Source organism: Abramis brama (genome assembly GCF_963993115.1).
Source record: "Abramis brama genome assembly, chromosome: 8".
Lineage (NCBI taxonomy): Eukaryota > Metazoa > Chordata > Actinopteri > Cypriniformes > Leuciscidae > Abramis > Abramis brama.
In genome coordinates this window covers 5804962-5829528 of record NC_139970.1, presented here as the reverse complement: position 1 = coordinate 5829528, position 24567 = coordinate 5804962, and the positions used below count along the sequence as shown (strand labels likewise).

Below are 24567 nucleotides of genomic sequence, written 5' to 3'. Positions count from 1 at the left end.
AAAAAAAACACAGAAAAAAACGAGCAAATGCATGGCAGCACAGGGTGCCAAACGTTTGCCATTAATGAAAATAACGGTAAAACCCCATGAAATGAAGTAACATGTTTACACAGCAACATGAAAAAAGATTATTGACCATACAGTACTATAAAATGTTTAAAACATAATCTGAAATAACATATTTTGTCTGTATAATTGCAAATACATGCATAGACCATTACATGTAATGGCATTATTTGACTGTAAGTTCACGTAACATGTTTAAACCCTTATTTAATAAAACATGTTTTAACTGTAAATGTTAAAACATGGTGTAGCAGTTGTTTAACTAAACATGATTTGAATGTAGATATAAATTACATGTTGATACCATTACTTCATAAAGCATGTTTTGACTGTAAACTGAAATCATGTTTTAATCATTATTTAACAGAGTTTGACTGTAAATTGAAATAACGTGTTGACCGTTATTTGAAACAACATGTGTTGACCGTTATTTGAAAAAATGAACTGTGATGGACCATAATTTTGAAAGGCATGTACAGCATTTTGATTTTGATTATAGCTTACAGATAATTTTATATGAAATGTATGTTATATGTCACACAAAAAGTCATTAGAGAAAATCATTTGTATTTTTCCCTCTTTATTTTCTTCTGTTACAGTAGTTTCCATTGTAAATAACAACAATATTAAAAACTTTAAACAGTGCAGTGCTACAGTACCATCATCTAAACATTGCTTATATGCTTAAAATACAACATTGACAATTCAAATTAATTTCATTATTGCATCTTCCACAAACTACACTTCGAACAGAACAATGGTCTCCAATTCAATCTCCATGTTGATGCCTTTAAAAAATAAGAGAGAAAATGGTTATATATCATACATCACATATCTATATTCATTATCATGTCTGATCATGTTACTCTTTTTAGATGTTCTTGCGTTTCTTACATAAAAAAATTATAGTTTTTTACTTAAAAAAATATTTGTTCATTAAATATGTAATGCACTTACAAATTTTATGATGGTCCACGACACCTTACTTCTTCAGACAGTTTAGTGATGTGACCTCACCCACTGACAAGGCCAAGGGTGCACTGCAACAGCAGAAAAAACTTAAATACAGTAACACTTGTTGATTACAATTTTATATTTAATATTACATGCCAGCATATTTACCCAGTATGATTACCTCACAATGTCGCAGGAAATTTCCAGTTTTGCTTTCTATGGTAGACATTTTTTGGTGTGCGTTTCTGCACTGTTTTGACCTTTCTTGTTAAGTCCCGCCTTCACGCACGCCATTGGTCAAACTGCTTCTCAATCATTGCCCTCGGCCCAACGGCATCAGCCAAGAGACAAAGCAGCAGCCTGTTAACTGCAGGTGGCACATCATGGCTCGAAAACAGCGTAAAAATGCCTCAAGGAAAAAATTCCTGTGTTTTTGTTTTGGTCGGGAAACGTGCTCATTGACATGGCAAATAGCTAAAACACGGAGCGGAGTTGGGTTCGCTGGATTAATTACAGGCGTCAGTTTGTTTTCAAATATCGTAAGTGACTTTGTTAAGTAGCTTTGTGTGTAAACGTGACCGTTTAGGCAACATATTCTGCTGTATGAATGCAATATATAACAGAATGACAACAAAACAATCATGGACCTCGATGTCGAGTGGTGAATGTTAAGTGTTTAAAAAAAAATCTGTTGACGTATCATCCAACGTAATTTAAAAGTTAATTGGCAACAGGTGAATACAATTACAGTGGCTAATCACATACGTTTTTAAATCTTATTCTTAATGTTTGATGCAAGTTGCATTAAGAAGTACTAAATAGGTTTCAGAATTGTGTTGTTGTTGTTTTAGAACGTTGCTTGCCTTTCACAATCATTTAAGAACACTCATATATGCATGGACAACGGATTTCATCTTATGAGGTGTGTTACCTTTAACCATATGGATGATGATGTATTCGTGCAAATTTTGTGATTGCTCTCTGAAGACAGTTAAGGGATATGTTAATCATCAAATCTTACACAGACATGAAGCAAATGCTCAATTTCCATGTTGCTTCCCAGAATGCAAATGTAAATTCTCAAAATACAATGCTCTCAAAGCTCATGTTTATCGCCATCACAAAAGACCACATACTCATTTTGATGATTCGTCGGGCACGTTTGTTTGCAACAATACAGACTGTCAACAACAATTTACAGACATGTACAATGTCCTTTCTCATCTCAGGTCACATTTAGCCAAGGGAGAGGTGGTGTGTTGTCCTTTTGAAAAATGTGACAAAAATTTCAGTTTAAGATCAAGTTTCACTGCCCATGTTTCACGAAAGCACAGGACGTCTACATTTGCACAATTACGGATTATGGATACTTTATCTGAGCAACCTTCTTCAGCATTTGTTGATGTTACTGAGGATGAGGTTGATGAAAGTGAATTCACAGACTCACTGACGAAATGTAACGCAAAGTCATTGTACATGAAAAATCTCTGCCTGTTTTATATGCAGCTACAAGCCAAATACCTGGTGCCATCGTCAACCATTCAGATGATTGTGGAGGAATTCAGTGGTTTAAATTATATCTGTCATCAGTACACACAGAAGATGTTCAGGGAAATACTCAAGTCAAAAACGACCCTCTCACAATGTGATATTGAATCTGTGGTGCAGACTTTGCAAGGCCAAGATTTACATTCAGCTTGTAATTCATTACTTTCCACAGAATACCAAAGAAGACAGTATTATCAGAAAAACTTTTCGTACGTGCATCCACAAAGTATGTATCTTGGTCGTGATGAGAACCGAAACCAACGTTATGCACAGTATATTCCATTGAAGAACACTTTAAAAACCATGTTAATAGACCCAGTGGTGTGGGAGCAGTGTGCCAAACATCAGCATGTACACTCGTCTGTGTTCTCTGACATCTGTGATGGCTCTGTATTCAAATCCAATGACTTGTTTAAGCAGCCTGAGATTACAATCCAACTTATCTTGTACCAGGATGCCTTTGAGATTGTGAATCCCCTTGGGTCAGCTAAAAAAAGACACAAAATGATTGGAGTGTATTTTACACTTGGCAACTTTGAGCCATTTTACAGATCATGCATTGATAACATTCAGTTATCACTTTTGTGTTATGAGAGAGACTTTAACTATTTTGGTCAAACCAAGATTTGTGCTAAGTTGTTGGCAGATGTCAAAGAACTTGAAGAGCATGGATTTGTGACATCTTCAGGTGACATAGTACGTGCAACAATAGTGGCTATTATTGGTGATAATTTGGGGTCCCACTGCATCGGTGGTTACTCACAGAACTTCAGTACTGCCAAGCATTGCTGTAGGTATTGCTTGGTATCTCGCAGTGAACTTCACAATGTGTGTGTAGACTTTCCCAATCGCACAGTTGAGTCCTATAAGGCGGCAGTGGAAACTCTAAGGACGACCGAAGAAAATGTTGTAAATGGGTTGAAGTTTGACTCCATTTTCAACTCTCTCAAATATTTTCATGTTGCTCAGCCTGGCCTTCCCCCATGCCTTGGCCACGACTTGTTTGAAGGTGTTGTAGCTATTGATCTTGCCATTTTCTTGGAATACTTTGTAAAAAGGAAGTGGTTTTCATATACACAGCTGAACAGGAGACTTGCACAATTCAAATATCTGGATTCTGATGCTGGTTCTGCCCCCTCCCAGATATGTGAAAAAGGCAGAAAGTTAGGTGGTCAAGCAGCTGAGAACTGGTGTCTCCTCAGATTTCTTCCTGTCATAATTGGAGACAGAGTAGAGTCACAAGACCCTGTATGGCAACTGACTGTTAAGTTGAAAGAACTGGTTGAGCTAGTGTGTGCTCCCAAGATTACCACTGCACAGATTGCATATCTCAATGTCTTAATACCAGAATATCTGGAAACAAGAAAGGAGCTGTTTCCTGGTGAAAATTTGAAACCAAAACATCATTACATGCTTCATTATACGTCACTCATTTTAAGTCTTGGACCTTTAATTCGTTTATGGTCATTGAGATTTGAAAGCAAACATTCCTACTTCAAAAGAAGTCTGAGAAGAACACAGAACTTCAAAAATGTATGCAAGACATTGTCACACAACCATCAACTTCTTCAAGCATATCTTCACTCACGGTCATTTTTTTCACCAAAGCTTAAAAGTGTTGACTTGGCCACATACTCTCCTCATTTGTACAGTGATGCTGTGTGCAAAGCTGTTGAGACAAGCTTGCTTAATGAACCAGACTTTGTTTCAACACGGGTAGAATACAAGGGTACCCTGTACAGGAAAGGAAACTTAATTTGCCTTAAATGTGAAGAGGAGTATTCTATTTTACAGTTTGGACAGATTGAGCTGATTTTCGTGAAAGATGATGAGGTGACTTTCCTTGTGACTCCCCACCCCTCAGTGTATTTGCATGATTATGGACTTTATGAGATTTTGCCTGCGACAAAGGAATTAATTTGTGTAAATGCTGAGGAATGTCTGGATTATTATCCCTTAAATGAGTACAGTTTTATGGGACTAAAGGTCATTACTCTGAAGCACAGCGTTGTTCATCTGTAAAAAGGATAAACTGTCCTCTCCCAACAGAAATGGATGCATTGTTGACTTTTATTGAGAATGTGTTCCTAAACCCTATAACTTCAAAGCTAGCCATAGAGGGTTTGAACAGCCTAGGTGTGGAGACCATAGATGACCTACAGTTTTTGAAAGAGGATGATCTAGGTGGCTTTCTGAGACCGATTGAAGCAAGAAAACTAATAGCCCAAATCCCAAGTAAGTTTTCAAATCAATGGTTGTTTTTACATATAAACTAGTCAACATTTGAAGCGGATCAAAAAGTTCATTAAGTTCACAAGAACAGGTATTGGTTTTATGACAACTATTATGAAAGGTTTGATCCACTTTAAATGTTGACTTTGTGTACATGCATACAATTACATGAACTGGAAAAACAACACCCCAGTCTCTTTCATGCTGTACTTTGTTAGCTGTACTCTTTACTTGTATTACAGTATATCAATGTGTTTCTTGTTTCTGCAGTATGGTTTTTAATGCAGTTTTTTGTTTATGCCATGTAGATATTGCTTCCACTCTGCAAAACACTGCCAATGATTTGTCTGCTGAATACACTTCTGATGCATCAGGTTCACCTGCTCCTGGATGCTCAATTTCACCATCCAGCTCTTCAAGTGGAAGACGTGAGTAAAACGCTGATACAACATTAAACAATCCACAAACATTTTGAAAGCAAAACATGTAATTTGTCAATTCTTGTAATTCATATACAGAGAATTTGCAACGTGAGCATGCCCAGCCTTTAGCACACCTGGCAAACAAATTGTGCCACACGTGCAGTTCACAGAGCGATTATATGTATATGTACAAACCCGATTCCAAAAAAGTTGAGACACTGTAGAAATTGTGAGTAAAAAAGGAATGGAATAATTTACAAATCTCATAAACTTATATTTTATTCACAATAGAATATAGACAACATATCAAATGTTGAAAGTGAGACATTTGGAAATGTGTCACTTTCATGGAATGAAATGTCTCACTTTTTTGGATAAGTTATATCCATATAAGTTTATGAGATTTGTAAATTATTCCATTCCTTTTTTACTCACAATTTCTACAGTGTCCCAACTTTTTTGGAATCGGGTTTGTATATGTATATGTGTATATATATACAAATCTGCAGATTTATTGTACACTAGTCAACATTTGAAGAGTTTTGGGTATTGGTTTTAAGACAACTATTATGAAAGGTTTTGATCCTCTTAAAATTTTGACTAGTGTAGTTTGATGGTACAAATCAAACTGTGATGGCACGGGGCCTCAAAACATTGATTTTGGAAATTGCATACATTGTGATCCGTACATGTGCCACTGTGGTGATTTACCTGGTGCATGAATGTCCAAAACGTCTCCAGTTGAGTCCGCAGCTTATGCCAGCGGAGAGTGAAGACTGTTGTGCATTGTTCAGAGCAACTACAGGGCCACAGTGCAGCAAATCACCAGCAACACGTTAAATGTGCCCATTTCATGCTAGTGATTTGTTGCACTGTGGTCCTGTGGTCCCTGTGAAAAATGCACAACAGTCTCCCCTCTGACAATAATGCACTGCGGACATAAAACAAGTCTGTGTACCACTTTAAATGCATACTCTATATTGGCACATGAACAACCCACAAAGTTGCCATCTCTGTTTGTCCGTTATTAAACTTCAATAAATCTGCAGCTTGAGAATAGGCAATTTTGCCAAAAAATTACAGCTGTATGAAAAGTGTTCATCCTGTAACCTGTGGACATTGGTTTATCTTCTAGGTGACAGTAGCTGTGAAACTTCGTTTTATGACCATGACTGGCATTATAGTTTTGATGTTCCATGGCAAAAAATGCCAGCAAGTTTTATGGAAAAAATTGCAAAATGGCGAAAGGCCAAGTTGCTCTGAGAGAAGACAGTTGGTCCGCATTGTTGCTTCTGAGATCCTGGAAGTCAGCAAATGTCCAGCAAAAAAACATGTATCAGAAATAGCCCGACAAATGGTGATTGCATACCCAAAGTCTTTCAGAGATGAGATTAATTCCCAGGTTGTAGGAAGTGGATATGATTCTCTCCTCAAACAACTGGTGTGTAGAATTGACAATTTTAAAAGAGCAAAAGCTATTAGTACACCACTTTGTGGTACTCTAGAAGTATCAACAAAGAAACGAAAATTGTTATATGGTTGTATAAATTCTGATCCACAACTGCTAGTTGGAGAAACATCCGAGTTGCAGCAGGAAAAGAAAGAGAAGTTGCTAGTAATGTTTCAAAATAATGAAAGTGATGTAAAGACAATCTATGACTTAATGACTTCTACTTACACCTCTCAAAGAAACAACATCCAATCTGGAAAGGAAACCAAAGATTTACTTGATGAGTGGCCATATCTTTTTCAGCCAGCAGGAATGAAAGCACACTTTAAAGAGCTCACTGGCATTGACATAAACAACAGCTTTGAAGAATCTGCTTCCAGTAAGTTCAGAAGAATATTGGAGTACTTTCAATTTCAGTGCACAGAAAGAGCAAGCAGAGCAGGGAGAATCCTCACAAAGTATAGAGCTGGAGGGGATCATGTTTGTGGGGCAGTGATGTTGCTGCTAACCCATTTCAAAAATGACCAAGACCACTTTCTTGTGATGGTAGAAGACACCTCTGTTCCAAGTGATATATGCTCAGAACAGCTTCCAGCAACACCATGTATAGTAGTGTGTGGTGGGTATTATTTACTATGATCTTGCAACACAATAATTCCTGGTTTCGGGTGACCAGAACTCACATTCTGTTAAATATTATGTCTTACCGATTTTGTGTTTGTTCAAAGGAGAGAACCCACTGACAGCCAGTGTGTACATGGTCGCAGTAGACCAGATGATTGTAAATGACCATCTCTTGAGTTTTACAGAAGCCCTGTATCTGATGTTCTCTCTTTACTATATTGAACATCAGTTACCCTGTAGAACTGGGAGCCACACTAGAATTCTTGCAAAGGTAATTCATAGACTGCATTCCTTTGGTTAAGAAGCATACAACAATTATTTAAGGATATTGTTTGTGTTGTGTTTTAAAGGTGCATCTTTAGGATAAATCCTCATAAAGGTACCAAGGTGGAAAAGAGAGAGAAAAAGAGAGCGTACTCTGTCAACCCCAGAGTATTGAGTCTGACGTCAAAAATTGCTGCATTTGACTGGGGAGAGTAACAGGTATAGAAGCTCTGTTGTCTTGTATAGTAGTGGTAGACTTCATCTTCTGTGTTTATCATTCATCGATGATAAAGTGCACCAAAGGACAATCATTTTTATAATTAACTCCAATAAATGTGATGTAATTGTCTGTGGCCAAAACTGAGAGTATTTGGTTAAGGCTTGTTGCTGTTTCTGTTCTTATTTTGGTTTGGGTTTTAATTATAACTGTTTGTGTACCCACAGATGTGGTCTTTCAGAAGATTGACATTTCGCTGAAGAACAGGACAGACCGACTTTTTGTACTTAAGTGCAGCGCTTTGTTCCTTAAATCATTTTTATTACCTTGTGATGTGATAAACTTCAAAATTATCAGAATCCAGGCCCAGTTTTTTTGTTTCTTTTAAATTTAACACATTTGTGTTCTGAAACATGCTTTATCCATTTTCCCCATGTGACATGTTCAGGATTATCAGAATCCAGGTCGACTTTTTTTTTTTTTTAATTGAACAAATTTGTGTTCTAAAACATGACTTTTGCTGGGAAGTGTTTTTCCATTGTTTGATCTTGAAGGTTTGCTATATAATAAAAATCTGAAGTTGTTTACAGCAATACTCTGGCTACCATAATTTATTGTATAACATTTTACAAAAATGTGTGTTTCAAGAGTATTTTTAATATATATTTTTTTTGCATTACTTCTGTCACACAGTATAAAAAGATGTCCCTGTACATTTGGTTTAAATGGGGGTGCACGCCGAGGAAGTTTGAGAACCACTGGATTAAATTGTGATTAAAAAAAGCCATTTATTTGCAATGAAAATTTAGAAAATGTTTGAAAAGTGGAAATAAAGTGCTTTATTAAGAGAAGCGTGTTTATTAAAAATAAAGTATTTATTGGGTAGGCTTGGGTGTCGGTGTAGAAGGGCTTTTATTCTCACAACAATGTAGCATCCATTTAACAATTTTAATAAATATAATCATTTGCACTCTATGATAATTATTGGATCCTGTTAATCTACAAAAATACTAAAGTGCAACTATCTGCCAATATAGATAGCATCTAATTAGTATTTACACTTACTGCAAATTTGATGATTTTCATTTAATAAATATAATTATTTACACCTAATGTAAATAGCATTACGTAAAAATGCTGATATTGTGGTGACTGGTGAACACACACACCCGCAACACGCGGGTGCAACAACACGCAACAATTTTAATAAACAGTCGCAACATGCCGGCCGTGAGACTCGAACCAGCAACTCTATGGTTACAAGCCCGACTCTCTAACCACTAAGCTACAACTGCCCCCACAGCAATAAAATGCTCTAACAGCCACAAGAGAAAACTGATACCTTTCACCACTAACCACAGCGGCAAAAAACAAAAACAAAAAATATGATTTTATAAACAACAAAGTCCAGCGCCAGATCGCCTCTTTAACAAACGAACGATATGTATGACATGCATAAAAACAATAGTAGGCAAAACACTGACTATAAATCAAGGAAACAACATAGTACATTGTGTCGGATCACCAATGAAGTTTAGAAAAGATGCGCAATTTAATCTAATGTCTTCAGTGGCACAGGCACTAGTGTGGAAGCCTCGTTTATTTGATGCTTGTTTCAAAGTCCTTGGTTCGAATCTGTATTTCATACCTTTTGGTATCACAAATCACATCGAAGAGGCATTTATTTTCAACAAAAATGAAGTAGAAATAAAGTGTCTAACGAGTGTTTAATAAAACACTTTTAGCCTACTATTATTGCATCCTGTTAATGTACACAATTACTGAGATGCAAACAGAATCTGCCAAAATATAGAATATAGAATCTAATTACTATTTACACTTAGTGCAAACTATCGCGACATTTACATGATGTAAATAGAATATAGGCTATAGCTATTTGTTTTTAGTGTAAATCACAACTGTTGCTTTTTGCACTTAGTGCATAGTCACTGCCTAATTCAACTGGAAAAATGTAGGCTATATTTGGTGTTAATGTATGCATTTTTAGTGGAATTTCACCGTTCTGATGAAAATGTGATATGACTGTGAAATTCTACTGGTTTTCTCTGTAAAACAAAATTTTTTTCAACTCTGACCAAAAATATATACAGGAATGTTTTTTTAAGGACATGTCAGGATAACAATAGACAACAATTACTGTTATTTAAAGGAAAATGTCATTTTTTTGCAGTAACAAATTTAAATAGTTAAAAAACAGGGAAAATGTACATTAGATGTCAAAGTTAGCATTTTTATGGAATTTCACAGTTCTGATCAAAATGTCATAATACTGTTAAATTCTACCGTTTTTTTCTGTAAAAATACATTTATTTTTTACAGTGTAGGCCTATTAATTTCATCCATTGTCTGTATTAAATAGCGCAATGTTTCTGTGGTATTGCATTGATCAAGGGGCACCACACTGTAGGGCTGTACCAGAATATTCGAGTATTCGAATATTCGTTCGGTGGGTTGGTATTCGATTTTCAAATTTGACATTCGAATATTCGTTTTAATTTTTTTTTTAAATTTTTCCACACCTGGCATCCCCCTAGAAACGGTTCCCATTCGCGCTTGAATGGGGCTGTCATGCGTTTTCTCAGATCGGATAGCTCTCTCTAAATTATAACTATGAACAATGAACACATAAATGTGTTTTTGCAAAACGGATATGAATCCGAACTTCAAATCCCGTGCTATAGGCAGATGTAATGGAGTGCACGTCACCAGCAACAGATAAGCTGCATGCATTTTACTGATCGTCAGCTAAAATTTCTAAATCAAAGACCGCAATAAGAGAGCGGCAACAGCCCTGGTAAGATCATTTCGGTTCTTTACTTTTAATGAAGTTGATTGTGTGTTAAAGCATCTGCGACCCACTTTCACTTTGGTTTGCGATAGTCTGCACGTTGGCTTGATGAATAGATGCTGATCTGCGGTGACGCGTGCTGTAAGCGTCGTTATATCTGGCTATAACATGATATAGCCTAAAACACGCTCTCACACGGTTATTTTTTTAGCATTTTTGGGCGAAATACAATAGGCTACTCTTATTTTAGAGCGCAGAACAGCGGAGTTTGTATGGGCAGAAGTGCATGCCTGAGCTTGTAGGCTATAAGCTGCGTTGCTTTGACATTGTGGAAATAGAATAGAAACAATATATTAGCCTACCCTTTACTGTGTCAGTAATTACTGTGCTGCTGATTTCTGATTTGAGAGTTATTTGTTACTCAGAAAAATATTAGGCTGTGTTTTGTATCACTAGTGCAGTGTCCGCTCTCGGAGCATATAAGCCCTGCGCGTGAGGCGCGCGCGCTTCCCGCTCGCGCTGTTCTGTATTAAAAGTTTATTAATTCTGAACGTGTCACGTCTCGCGTGTCTATATTGCACCAAATGTGACACTACACTCGTGAAGTCGATTGGATGAACGGTTCAAAATGCAAGATAAATAATCTAAATGCAAACAGACAGACGCATAGAGATTCCTGCCTTTATTAGAGAGAAAAATATGTTCAGCCCCCTCCCTCCGAAGCTTCGAATATTCGATGTTAATTCCTATCGAAGCTTCGAAGCTCAAAAAATGGTTCGGACCAGCCCTACCACACTGCCATCATCTCGTCTAAACCTTGCTACCCGATCCTGTTCAAAATCATCTGACTCCCGACAACGTTTGGCCATTTTAAAACAATTTTTGTTTTGTTTTTATTTAAACACACATAGGTTATACACATGAAATAACTATGGATAATAAAACCAGTGAAAAAAGAAAGAAAACCAACTAATCAACAACTATACAATCATAGCGATAACACGCACAGCTTGGGATAAATGTAGAGAAAAAAAGAAAAAAAAAATGTATAAAAGAAAATGTATAACACACCCAGCAAAAAGAAAAAGAAAAAGACAACTCACCAGTGATTCTTTTTTGCCCTGAACACGACCTTCTTTAACAATTCCACAGACAAACTTTGATCTATGGCCGCTTTTTGGACAGATCCACTATGCAGTCGTTGTGCAGCTGTGACCTGCTTGAACGAAATACTATGCTGTTGTTGTGTTGCCATGAGCTGCTTAATCCAAACACCATGCTGTTGTAGCACTGTAGCTGTAGCATCAACCTTTTTCTCAATTGCATGTATCGCTCTGATTATTTGTTGAGTGTCTATATTGGGCTGTGATTCCCGTCTGAAAGCCTCCTGATTTGAAGGTAACACATTAAAGTCAGATTCTTCCGCAGTCACCACGTGCTTGATGGATGGTCCAGACCCCTGTGCTTCTTTAGGCTCTGGTGTAAATACACAATCATCCCACGAATCTATCAGATCCTCACTCCAACTCTGAACATCGTTTATATCGGGAACCGCATTGTCATCCACGTTCACATCTGTTGAGAAAAGAGATGGGGAAAAAAAAGTATAAAATATGCATTAAAAGATGAACTTTGTTATATTTTTTATTTTTATTTTCAACAAACCTATTTATAAAGGTATTTGAGAAGAGGTGTATACACTTTTACAACTACAGACAGTTAAAAAAGGTAGGCTAAAAGCATACTCTAAGAGATATGCATGTTTACGTTTTAAACATTATGCATGTCAACAACAGTTTAAACTACCAGCACACACACACACACACACCCACACACACACCCAGAGAGAGACATGAGCACTCTCTCTATTACAACCAAATAAAAACAATATCATACTCTACTACATTATTTGTATCTGATTTAGTATAAAGAGAAATCATTCCATCAGTTTTGTTTGTTCACATACTTTTAACAGCTGATCGTCTTGGCTTCTTCCGGGTCGATGTCTGTGGTTTGAAATCAGCTGGTACTTTTGCTTTTGGGCGGATGTTCACAGCAGCTTTACGCTTGAGTCTGTTTTTCGGTCTTGCCTCTATTCCACGCGAATTAGTCTTCGCCGCATCATTAGTGGATTCAGAAGCATCAATACGGCTCACAATGTTTGATAAGCCTTCTGGAAATACATATAAGGAAGTTTTAAACTAAAATCATCACACAGTAATAGCAAATAGTATAATGATCGATAATGTCGAAATACACTCACGGATCGGGGGAATGTGCACATTGTCTCGCGGTGGTCTAGTATGTACTAAAGCTGTGACAGTTTCCCGTTTCGGTCGGGCTGTTTAAAAAAAAAAGATAGAGAGAGAGAGTTAGTTACAAAGAAAATACGATGTTTTTTCCTACACACAATACAGTATAAATCATATGTGTTCACACACACACACAGACACAAAACGCATACGGATCAGTTTTAGGAAACAGAACACTTACTGTGCGTTCACACCGGACGCGAATAGCGCGTCAAATTCGCGCCTGCCGCGTCTATTTATACGCTTGACCACTTTGTGTGCATTCGCGCGTCAAGAGCGAAATTGACGCGCGTAAAATCAAAAGTTTGAAGCGAAATTTACGCGCGTCACGCGCGTCAGAGGCAAAAGTTTCGAAACCTGTTGGCGGCCATCTTTTTTTGTTTATCGAGCATTAGCATTAATCGAGAGAATCACCGCTCGTATATGCTCTGGAGAGCAGAAACAGCTGCGTAGGGGACATCGTCGCTGTACTCGGGTCCACCAAACCCTCCGGAGGGTTTCAGGAGTTTCACAATTTGCTCCAGGAGCTAGGTTTGGTGGACCTAACGGTGAGGACGCTGACGAGGACAGCGTAGGCCGTATAAGCCTCGGCCTCGAGTGGTCGCTGCATGACGAGCCCGCGCTGTACAGCCCGGCTCGAGGTTCACCCTCGCCCGCACCTAATCTGTGATTTATTTTTGTTTTGATAATAAATGGAGCCAGCCTTCAAAAGTGAAACCTGTCCTGTGATTTTTGTTTGTTTTTATACACTAAATTGTGTTTGTTGTCTTTACATTAGATTAATAATGTTTCATATAATCTAGAATAGATATGGAATAAATAGCATTCAATACAAAATGAGTATCTCTCATATATTGAAATCGAGTTTTATGTTTTTATTTGCTTTATTGTGCATTTTAGTCATATTACAAAATAATTTATTGAGGCCAAACATAAAATAACATTATAAACTGTCACTTCACCACGTGACAGCAGCATGCAAACAGGCTCCTGATTGGTTAACGCGGCGCGAATTGACGCAGAAGTTCAGATTTTTCAACTCGGGCGGCAGACGCGAATTCGCGTCAAACGCCTGAATGCACAAATAGCACTAATAAAATCATTCGCGCGTAACGCGCTTAACGCGCCAGACGCTCATTTCGCGTCATTCGCGCGAACTTGACGCGCGAATGAAGCGAATTCGCGTCTACCGCGCCGCGCTAAACGCCTCATTCGCGCCGCAAGATATCCAGACGCGCGTAAACGCGTCTTACCATTGACTTAACATTGAAATCACTCGCGCCAGACGCATATTCGCGTTTGGTGTGAACGCAGCATAATAAAATCATTCGCGCGTAACGCGCTTAACGCGCCAGACGCTCAATTCGAGGCGAATTCGCGTCTACCGCGCCGCGCTAAACGCCTCATTCGCGCCGCAGGAATTTTTTACGCGCGTAACGCGTCTTTGCATTGACTTAACATTGAAATCAACTGAGTTTTGCGGAGAAATGTTCGTCTCACAGATAAGAAAATATTGCGAGCGAACGAAAATCAATTTTGCATTTAAAATAAGTATTTGGATGTGCGCGGACGTCCTCTTTCGCGTGTGCAAAGTTTCACTTTCTTGCTCCTTTCATACCAGCCGTGAGCTCTCTCTAAGGGACCGTTCGGTATTTATGGAAGGGGCCACCGGAGGAAAATAGGGGAGGGTCATGTCTTTTTATTCTTTGTTGAGGGGAGGGTCATCCAACTTTTTTTAGTCTAGGGGGAGGGTCACCCAACTTTTATATTCATGAAAACAGCAACATTTCAAAGTGGCTTGTTTGGTGCTATTTTTTTTCCATTTAGCTCCATGTTGATCTCGCGTTATCAGCCCCCCTTCCATATCAGATGGGTCTGACCCAACAAAAATCCAGTTTGGCCCTGTTTGACAATGCGCGCGCACTTCAGTTCGCGCTTAGAAAAAGTGCATCATGTCAGAACAGAATGCCAAAGAAATGTTTACCCGGCAAAGCTTTAAAGCACGAGCAAATAATGAACTTTTGCTAAGTGCACAGTGTCCTGTGAGTGTAACTCTACCGCTGCATTAACATGTGATGTGAACGTACGTTGAGTTTTACAGTATTGGGACTGAGGCACCAGAACTGCAGCTGATAGAATGTGCGCTGTAGCGCGATACTACCATATTTTAGTTTCCATTCTTATTTTGTTTCCACGATGTGTAAGATGTAGGGCTACCACATCTTTAAATTACTATTAGTATTATTTAAGTTAACATAAAATACGTAGACCTACACCACAAAAACTAGTTGAGGATAAATTTGTTAAAATTGGGCGATTCCAGTGTTATGTTTATTTTTGCAGTCAAAACTTGAAATATAAATTCTCAGAAAATGCATTTAATACCAATATTTTGAAACGTCTGAAAGGAGTCAAGACATTAGAAAAATATCAGTCTACACATGCGTTTTATATTTAATATGAGGGAAATACACATGTGACGTGACACAAAAAATCTTTAACTTTTAGGTGGCAAAATATTTTTTAGTAATTCTATAAATTGCACTGTGCAAACCAAAAGATATATACCCACCGGATGAATAAAGATCGGCCTCCACAGAACATAAAATATTATTTTTATTTTATTTTTCGTGTTCGCATTTATGTGAAAAAAAAAAAAAACGAAAAAAAAAAACAATGTTATGGACGTGACCAGTTCTCCATTACGGACATGACTGCTCTGAAAGCGACTTTAAAAATTTCACAGAGACCTCAAACAGAAAAGCACAAAGCCTTTCTTTAAAGTGAATTTATTTATTTTTTTTAATTGTATCTTAATTTTAATCAATGTTTCATCTGGATTTAATAAATAAGAAGTAAATATAGTAGAAAATAGATAGGCCTAATCATGACACGGAGGCGCGGGCGAGTGAACTGGACTCTTGTCTCATAAATGAACCGAAACTCAGCGTAAGGTATTCTACTTGCCTCACAGACCTGAGAAATATATAGAAAGCTTGAAATGTCTACTTTTAAACAGAACAATTCATAACGAAGGAAAACAGACTGCTTTCTGCTTATGAAATGTGCATTTCTCTCTGGCGCGTTCTGAGAAGATCGCGACGCATCGTCAACTTCATCTTTGCAGTCGACACAGAAAACACTTGTTTATTAATAAACAATTAAAATGTCTCCTTGCTATATTTGACATATTAATAATCATTACTTTTGCCGGTTCTTTGTGACAGCTTTTAGATGCTTTATTCGCAACGCCACCCACATGTTGAACGAGTCACACCGCATCAGCACCGAAAACATGATTTTTTTTCAAATCTAAAATCAAAAATAGTGATACGAACCGAATCGTAGGTTTGGTCTATCGTTACAGCCCTAGTAAGATGAGAAAGCAAGAGTTTATGGTTTAAAAAAAAAAAACAACAAAACAAAACACAATGGCTATCTGAACATCTTTGCCAAGCGCAAACCAGTACAGAAGTAGGCTAATCAATAAATTATCGGGGAGGGTCATGCCTTTTTTCACAATCATTTTGGAGGGTCATAGAAAAATGTATTGCTGGCGAAGGGAGGGTCATGTCTTTTTTGACAACAGATCTCAAAACTCCTCCGGTGGCCCCTTAAATAAAAAACGAACAGTCCCTAAGCGCAGACGGCTCGCTTGCTCAACACAACCCAGCGTTACAATATGCCATAATTCCAGCCAATCAGAGATGAGACTGTTTAATTATGATTGGCTGGCTTGAAAACCAATCACAAGACTCCCTGCATCACCGACTGCGGAAGAGGAAGACACGAAATGTGCTGAAAACGTGTGCTGAATACTGTCTATGGATGAAAAGGAGAGTTAAATGTTGCTCATTTAAAAAATTAACTAAGAAGGAAAGGAGAGACGATCCAATAAAATGGCCAACCAGGAGGCTAATACACCGCAGCGCCAAGTGAGTTATGTTTTTGTTGTTGGTTTGTTTACTCTTTATGAACAGGTAGCCAGCGTTAATGTACTTGAGTAACGTTAGCTAGTTAGCTAGCTGTCTAGTTAGCAGATGAGTAACTTACTGTGATTTTTATGATTTTGATGATCTTTTAATTTGTAATGATCTACTTTTCTCGGCAGTTTTGGAACATTTTGTTGCATCACTTTTAAATAATAACTGTTTGTTTATAGTTGCTCTGATTTGGAATGCAAATGCTTCAATTTATTTAAAATGATTCAGGGTCTTGGAGAAATCGAGTCAGCAGCAAGGAACCTGGTGACGTTGCTGCTCAGCTCAGTGAGCACTGACATGCAGGCAGCAGAACCTGAGAGACCAGGCCCAAGTGAGACAGTGCAGAGACCAGGCCCAAGTGAGACAGTGCAGAGACCAGGCCCAAGTGTGACAGTGCAGAGACCAGGCCCAAGTGTGTCAGTGCAGGAGGAGATGGCTAGGTTCATGCTCACACTTTGTTCTGAAGAAATATTATGACCTCAGTCAACATTGTGTTTAGTTTCTGCAGAGAGAATAAACTTTAGAAGTCCCACTGAAGCTTAAGCTTTACTTAAAAGGAAAGAAATATTTCATAACCCAATTTAGTAAACAATGTTTTAATGTTTAGAAACATGGTTATGCTTTTCCAATTTGATATTGGATCTATCAGACTGTAAGAAGACTGTAAGGCACATTATGTTCATGTCTTCTAGCAACATTGACTAATCAACTGATATTTGCACTTTATAAATCCGCAGGTCTTTTCCGGGATATTTTAGGCCGAGCATAAAGCGGGGCAAAAAGAGAGCATTACCTGTCCCTAAGCAGAGTAAATTAAGTAAGGTAATTTCACTAAATTTTTACCTGCTTCCTAAAAACACTTCAATTACACCATTGCCAAATGAGGAGCTTGAACTCCTGCAAGCAGGGATGGGAAGACGAACCGTTTCCATTTCTGAAGACAGTGACCATGCAGAGGTACAGTTTACTAAAATGATTTGAGACATTGTGGGACATTAAATGTAATGCCTCATAAATTAAAGGAACCATTAATCCTGTTCTATTTCCTTGACCTCTTTTATGCTGTTTGCCATTATTCAAGATCTCAAGAATACTAACCCAAACATATCCAAAGATGGAGGGCCTTTCTGGAGGGTGGCTTTTACACAAGGCAACAGGTGTGCAGGATTTTAGCTGGTCTAACATGGTATCCTCCTGGCCAGTATGTACTGGTAATTACATTCTGTTTTTTTTTGTTGTTGTTTTTTTTGTTTTTTTAAGGTGGTAGTGGTAGAAGAAAGCTGGTGATCATTCCTCCAGAGGCAGAGGGATACTCTGCAAAAGCATTAAAGTCTGTGTCCTCTGGAGGTAAAGCAATATTCTATATTGTGCCACTCCAGGAGTCATTAGACACCTCTCCTCTAGCTCCTGACTCGCCCCACTTTTCAAAAATGCCTAAGACGACCTGCTATCAATGTAGTGAGGTGATGCCACTGCAAATGTTGGCAGTGCACATAAAAACCTGCATTGGAAAATTGTCCTTCGATGAGGATCAGGTGAGAACAACTAAAGTAAACTCTTTTTTTTTTAAAGTTGTGTTAGTGGCAATAGATTTTTAGTGTAAGTATTGTCTTTAAACCTACAGACCTCCGAAGATGTATGGGTAGTTGAGGACGAGAGTAAGGTAAACTCAACACATTGACCTCCAGTTTCACAGACAAGGCTTAAGCTAGTCTCAGACTAAATTGAATGTTTGAGATGTTTTAACAGAAAGCAACTTACCCTGATATATCTAAAAATATGTCAGTGCCATTGTTATTTCTTAAGATGCACATCAGTAATGTTTTTATCTAAGGTATGTTTATAAAAGCTACTTAATGGAATAGTTCCACCAACAATGAAACTTCTGTCATTTACTCACCCTCATGTTGTTCCAAGCCTGAATGAATCTCTTTTTTCTGCTGAACACAAAATATGGTATTTTGAAGAATATGGGCAACCACCCAAGGACCTGTTGACTTTCAAAGTATGGGGGAAAAATACTATGGAAGTCAATGGGGCCCAATCATTTGCTAAAAGAGGTTTGCTAAAATAAATTTTTAAAACATATCATCTTTTGTGTTCAACAGAAGAAAGAAACTCATTCCGGTTTGGAACAACTTGATGGTGGGTAAATGACAGCATTTTCATTTTTGGGTGAACTATCCCTTTAAATGTCCTTTGAACTAAGGCCTAATCCTGGCTTAATCTAAACCCTGTCTGTGAAACAAGGCCCAATAGTATTAAAAGTCAAGTTTTTCAATTTGGGCCAGTGTTCTCAAGTCTGTCATTGTTTGTAATACATTGCTTTTTTTATGGGAAACCATTCAGGTGTCTTGTCCAATTTGCTACAGAGAATTCATGAAAGAGGATATTACACTCCATGCAAGTGTCTGTGGAGAGAGGTGATTTGCATAGCAGTGTTTTATATAACATGTCTGTATGCATGCATGCCTGAATTTATTTACCAATGTATTCTTGCATTTGGTTTTATGTAGTTTGTGTACAGTGACGTCTGCAGCAACTTGCGCTGATGAAGTTATTCCAGTGCACACACCTGCATGTACACCAAAAAGGTAAGAGGTTTTGTCTTTTCTTTCATTGAAAAAAAAAAGTTAGGCTGTTAATCAAAATGCATTATACACTAATATTACATAAGTAACCATATCTTTAATAACTCCAGATACACATCAGTTGATTTACATTTAGAAATGTGTAATTGGTCTAATATTATGTCCTTCACAGCCTTGAAGAGGTTCTGACATTCCTTAAAGAGCAAGTTGACACAACAACAGAGTTTAAGTTGTGTGTCGACCGAGAATATCTTCCAGAGAGAGGCATTATTCAATGGAAGAGAAAGAAAATGGCATCTCCTGTCAGTCTGCTTAAGGTAGTCTTCATAGGAGAGTCAGGCATTGATACTGGGGCTCTCAGAAAGGAATTTCTGACTGGTGAGTTATTTTTACTTATTTTCTAGATTTTTAATCTGATATAACAAAAAGCAGTTAACAAAAAATTGCTCTTTGCTTAAGACATGATTTCTGGGATTGAAACACGGTTCTTTGAGGGAGCTGGGAGCCAGGGGAAAAATCCCAAATACTCTTTAACTGACCTTGATGATGAGACTTTCAGGTGGGAAACAGTCTTTTATCAGAGTTAATTTATGTTAACGCTTTGTAAAGATGAACAGGCTTTTGTAGTATTATAAGTGGTCCTTTTGGTTGTCCTTTTAAAAACAGAATAGTTGGAGAAATATTTGCTGTCAGTCTTGCACAAGGGGGCCCTGCTCCTGCATTCCTGAGGGAGTGGTGCTACAACTTTCTCTGTGCAGGAGAAGTTAACTTCAGTTTTCTGAGCAAAGAGGATGTAATGGATCTGGAATCTTCTCTTCTCATCTGTAGGGTAAGTAATCATTTGTTGAGTGTGTGTCAGGTTAATATCATATTTATTTATGATTCTTAACCATCTCTTCCACTGTTGAATTTTGCAGGTTGAAGATGCTACAGATACAGAATCTCTAATGATGTTGGCTGATGAAATTGTTAGTTGTGGGTACACTAGTCAGATCAATCATGAACAGAAAGAGAGCATCATTCGGTGAGTTTTTTTTTATTTTATTATTATTATTTTTTTGATCATTTGTGTTTTTTAAAATGGTTTGCCTGTTTTTCTTTAAAGGGCTATTGTCTTACACTCGACAACAAGGTTGATTCCAATTCTCCAGCAGCTTCAGAGTGGCATGCAATTGTATGGCCTGGTGGATCAATTGAGTAAAAACCCTGAATTATGCAAACCACTGTTTGTTCCGGGAAAGATAACAAAAGTATTTTAAATATTTAATTGTTTTAATTCCAGTACTATTTTCTTTTTTTAGAAAGGTAATTACCAATTTTTATTTTTATAGCCTGATGCAGACTTCATCATGATGAACTGTCAGCCATTATACAGTGAAAAGGGAACGTCGAAAGAAAGAATTGAGAGGAAGGTGACTAACTTCCTTCAAGACTTCCTGCAAGAGCTTGAAGTGTCAGGTAATTCGTTTTGCCGTACTTTTCTAGCAGAATGACCTTATGTACTGGTTTCTTTATTTAAACCGAGGTTAGACACTACTTTTATCAAAGCTGTACTGCTTTGTTTGAAGACCTAAAACAAGAACTTTGTTGTTCTATTTTTCTATTTGAAGTTGATGCGCCCATTGCTGATGATGGAGATACAGTTCTGGGTGACACACAACCGCTCTTTGTCCAAAAGGTGCTCCAGTGGATGACAGGGCAGTCCCACATTCCCATCCTTCCAGATGAAAAAAGACGGTTCAAAATTGCATGTCATTTTGATCATGATTGCATAGAAAGACTTGGAAATCACTCTGTATGTTATCCAGTTGTTAGTGCCTGCACTTGTACAGTAACATTTCCTGTTAAACACCTGAGCACATACCAGGAGTTTAAAAGAATTATGAGTGATGCTGTAAGATATGGAGGAGGATTCTTCAGAGTTTAAAGCATGGTAGTCAGACAGATCTATTAACACAGCTCATTGTTTACAGCAGTTTATTTTTGTTTAAAAAAAGCACTTTAGACAATGTTGCACTTTATCCTGTTTCTGGGGTTAATACAATAATAGGTCTTTGGAGATTTGCATTGCCGGAGATTTGTATTACTTAAATCAAAACAAATGAGCAACTTTTTTTTTTACAGCTGTTTTCAAATGACAGCTATTGAGAAGTGTCCTGTTTCACTTAAAATTTTTGAACAAAAAGTAAACAAATAAAGTGTTTGCGTAAATGTGTGTAGTAGTTCCTTATTGAGCTATACTATTGAGAAATTGGATGTACAAGTCTCGACCATGTGAAGGAGAGGAAGAAAGAGGATCAATAACTCTCTGCAGCTCGGTCAATGCTTGCTCGTCAAGTGGGCATTCAATTTCAGGGACCACAACTGCACCAGTAGCATTCTCTTGCAGTATGGTGCTTTCCCAGTCTATGCCTGGATCTTGAAGATCCTATAAATTCATAGAAAAATAGAAAGTAATATTATTGTTCACTGATGGTTAAATACTCAACTACTGGTTTAAATTTCTAGTGTGCTGATATGCCTTACAATTGTGTGTCTTATCACTAGAAAACAAATTCTATAATTTCTATAGTTATCTCTTCTATAATTTACTCACCCTCAAGTTGTTCCAAACCTGCATAAGTTTCTTTCTGTTGTTGAAAACAAAATATATTTTAAAGAATACGAGTAACCAGTTGATGGCAACCATTGACTTCTACAGTAGGAAAAAAAATACTATGGAAGCCGGCTACTATCAACTGTTACCAACATTCTTTAAAATAACAGAAGAAAGAAACTCATACAGGTTTGGAACAACTTAAGGGTGAGTAAATGACAATTTTCATTTTTGGTTCAACTAAATAAAAACACATAAAATATAGAAAATGTGGGACCTGAAGTCTTTCCTCCTCTTCCAGATCTTGCGCATTTCCCAATAGCCGTAGTTGTTCAGGAGAGAGATGTCCTTCTGTTCGCAGAGGGTGATTGTTCCATCCTTCAATGAAGCAATGAAGGTCTACCCTAATGCGGGGTAGAAAGATGTAATGTACGCCAAACAGGTGGAAGATGTCCGAGATGTCCAGCAGCCCATCCTCCTCAAGAGCCACCCAGACATCTCGCCAAAGGCGCTCAATACTAAAATTAAATGAATTTATTGAAATTAGTTTTTAGAGAAGGACTGTTTTAAATTCCTAATGCTAATAATACAAATCTGAATTTGTCAAGGCCACTGATTTAAAGGATGCAAAAAAAATAATAAAAAATACAGCTGATTGTGAACGCTCTTTCCGGAAATAAAGCTTGCCCTTCCTGTTCCACGTGTGGAAAACATGTAGTGAGCAATGTCAACATTTTCCACTCCCTGATCTCCCCTAACCCTACAACAAAATAACTAGTAAGGAAGACTTTTAGGTGTAGTATAAAAAAAAGCCATTAATGCTGGTTTTATGACCATAAAACTATGTAAATCTGTGACTTCAGAATTTATAATTTCAATTATGTTTTTGAACTGAGCAAAATACCTTGATGGCAAACCATGGAGGTGTACAGATTTAAGGAAAAATGAGAGTGCTGTTGAAGCTTTATTATTAGTAGCAGCGTCCAGGTACATAATCTGCAATTATATAACAAATGAAAAGTACCAAAGTTACTCAGCCTTGTGTTTCAAATATATATGACTTATTAACACAACTGAGGTGGATTTCAAGGGCCCTTAGAATTAAATAATCTCTAAAAACAGTAATGAACTTTAAAATTGAACAATCAAATCATGAACAATTACCTTCCGTGAGTAGCCATCTACTCCTCCAAATACAACAATATTGTACCTACATGGGATGAAAATAAAAATAAATAAATTATTAGGCAAAATATGACAGTCCTTTGATTTTTAACTAGACTTTTTTTTTGACTAGCCTCTAATTTTCCACCACTAGTACAATACAATATTCCACTCAAAGACTTTTATTAGGCCAGAATCAGATGTATTATGCTCTCAACATCTACTTCATACATTAATTCCAATGTAAACATTATACTATACCTTATCAGTTTATGATTGGTATCAATATGGACCAAGGAAAGGGGGCCTCGCACAGAATAGCTTCTCCGTACTACACATCCGAGTTGTGAGAGTCGTGAAAAGATACCCACTGCATCGACTCTATGCATGGATGCCATCATTCTCCACCATTGAACACGGTGTCCCATTGAAACCAGATGTCCCTGAACCATGCGGTAACCTGCATTTGGCATCTGAGACTTGATAGCTGAAATTACATTATCTAGCTCAGGGTCTGTGATGGTGCTGTATGTTCCTCTAACAGAAAGACCATATTCTTTCATTCTCCTCTGAACTGTACTTGTAGAAACACCAAGGCATTAGGCAATGCAATAAACAGGTAGATGTGTATCCAGCAAATCTTGTAGTTTTTCTCTCTCAATTACAATTTTTGGGCATCCAGCACCTGGACCAACGACTCTTTCCACTTCCACACTTGGCACACATGTGGCTTCAATCTCAGACCTTACCAGGTGATAAAGATTTCGTAGTCCATCTAAAATCTCTGGGGGAATGTCTATCTGTCCAGAAAAGGATTCAAGTATAACAAGCTCATGGTGGCTCATGAACTCCAAGTAATCAAGGTTAAGTGGTTGCTGACTTATTGCAGATTGCAATTTGTTCAAAAGTCTCTCCAAAAACTGCTCTTTCAGAATATCCTGTGGAATAAAGGTCAAATTATGTTTCTGTCAAATTACATTTGCCTTAAAAATTACACATGTATGCTTGTCATATCAATGTAAAGGTGGACCGTTTTGCATGTATTATGTATATTAGTCTACTGTAAAAATATAGGCTGGATTAGTAATCTTAACTACTATTTAGGATGGATTGTATGTGGGATGCAGGCTTATTTTCCCTCACTGCAAAAAAAAAAAAAAAATTACCTCTCAGTAATGTTAATTACATAACTTGCAGTTCAGAAAGAAGTTAGAACTACCACTTGAGGTGTAGGAAACACTGGGACATGCCACTATGTACATTATACAGTAATAGTACGATTTAATTTTGATTAAAAATAAGCTACTTACGTGTGGTCTTCGAATGGTAGACATT

The 24567-nt window shown here is 37.5% G+C and overlaps 1 protein-coding gene and 3 long non-coding RNA genes across 4 annotated transcripts; all 4 read left to right on the top strand.

The window, feature by feature from the left end:
- Positions 1-7107: 7107 nt before the first annotated feature.
- On the top strand, positions 7108-8370 carry LOC311087744. Its single transcript, XR_014607362.1, has 3 exons — positions 7108-7567; positions 7647-7779; positions 8005-8370. It is a non-coding gene; the product is annotated as an uncharacterized lncRNA (long non-coding RNA).
- Positions 8371-17662: 9292 nt separating this feature from the next.
- Positions 17663-18439, top strand: LOC311088537. The gene is made up of 3 exons (XR_014607514.1): positions 17663-17838; positions 17963-18038; positions 18142-18439. It is a non-coding gene; the product is annotated as an uncharacterized lncRNA (long non-coding RNA).
- Positions 18440-18502: 63 nt separating this feature from the next.
- LOC311088925 lies at positions 18503-19750 on the top strand. Its single transcript, XR_014607586.1, has 4 exons — positions 18503-18544; positions 19231-19304; positions 19398-19475; positions 19645-19750. It is a non-coding gene; the product is annotated as an uncharacterized lncRNA (long non-coding RNA).
- A 391-nt stretch (positions 19751-20141) lies between these two features.
- On the top strand, positions 20142-21436 carry LOC311087740 (uncharacterized protein). The gene is made up of 5 exons (XM_084121141.1): positions 20142-20301; positions 20390-20496; positions 20578-20722; positions 20804-20930; positions 21083-21436. The coding sequence occupies exons 1-5, from the start codon at positions 20269-20271 to the stop codon at positions 21397-21399; spliced, it is 729 nt and encodes a 242-aa protein (XP_083977267.1). The 5' UTR covers positions 20142-20268; the 3' UTR covers positions 21400-21436.
- Positions 21437-24567: the final 3131 nt, after the last annotated feature.

Coding starts and splice junctions, on each gene's coding strand:
- LOC311087740 (XM_084121141.1), top strand. CDS start 20,269: ATGGATCTGGAATCTTCTCTTCTCATCTGTAGG. Junction 20,302..20,389: donor CTTCTCTTCTCATCTGTAGG/GTAAGTAATCAT, acceptor TGAATTTTGCAG/GTTGAAGATGCTACAGATAC. Junction 20,931..21,082: donor GCAAGAGCTTGAAGTGTCAG/GTAATTCGTTTT, acceptor TTCTATTTGAAG/TTGATGCGCCCATTGCTGAT.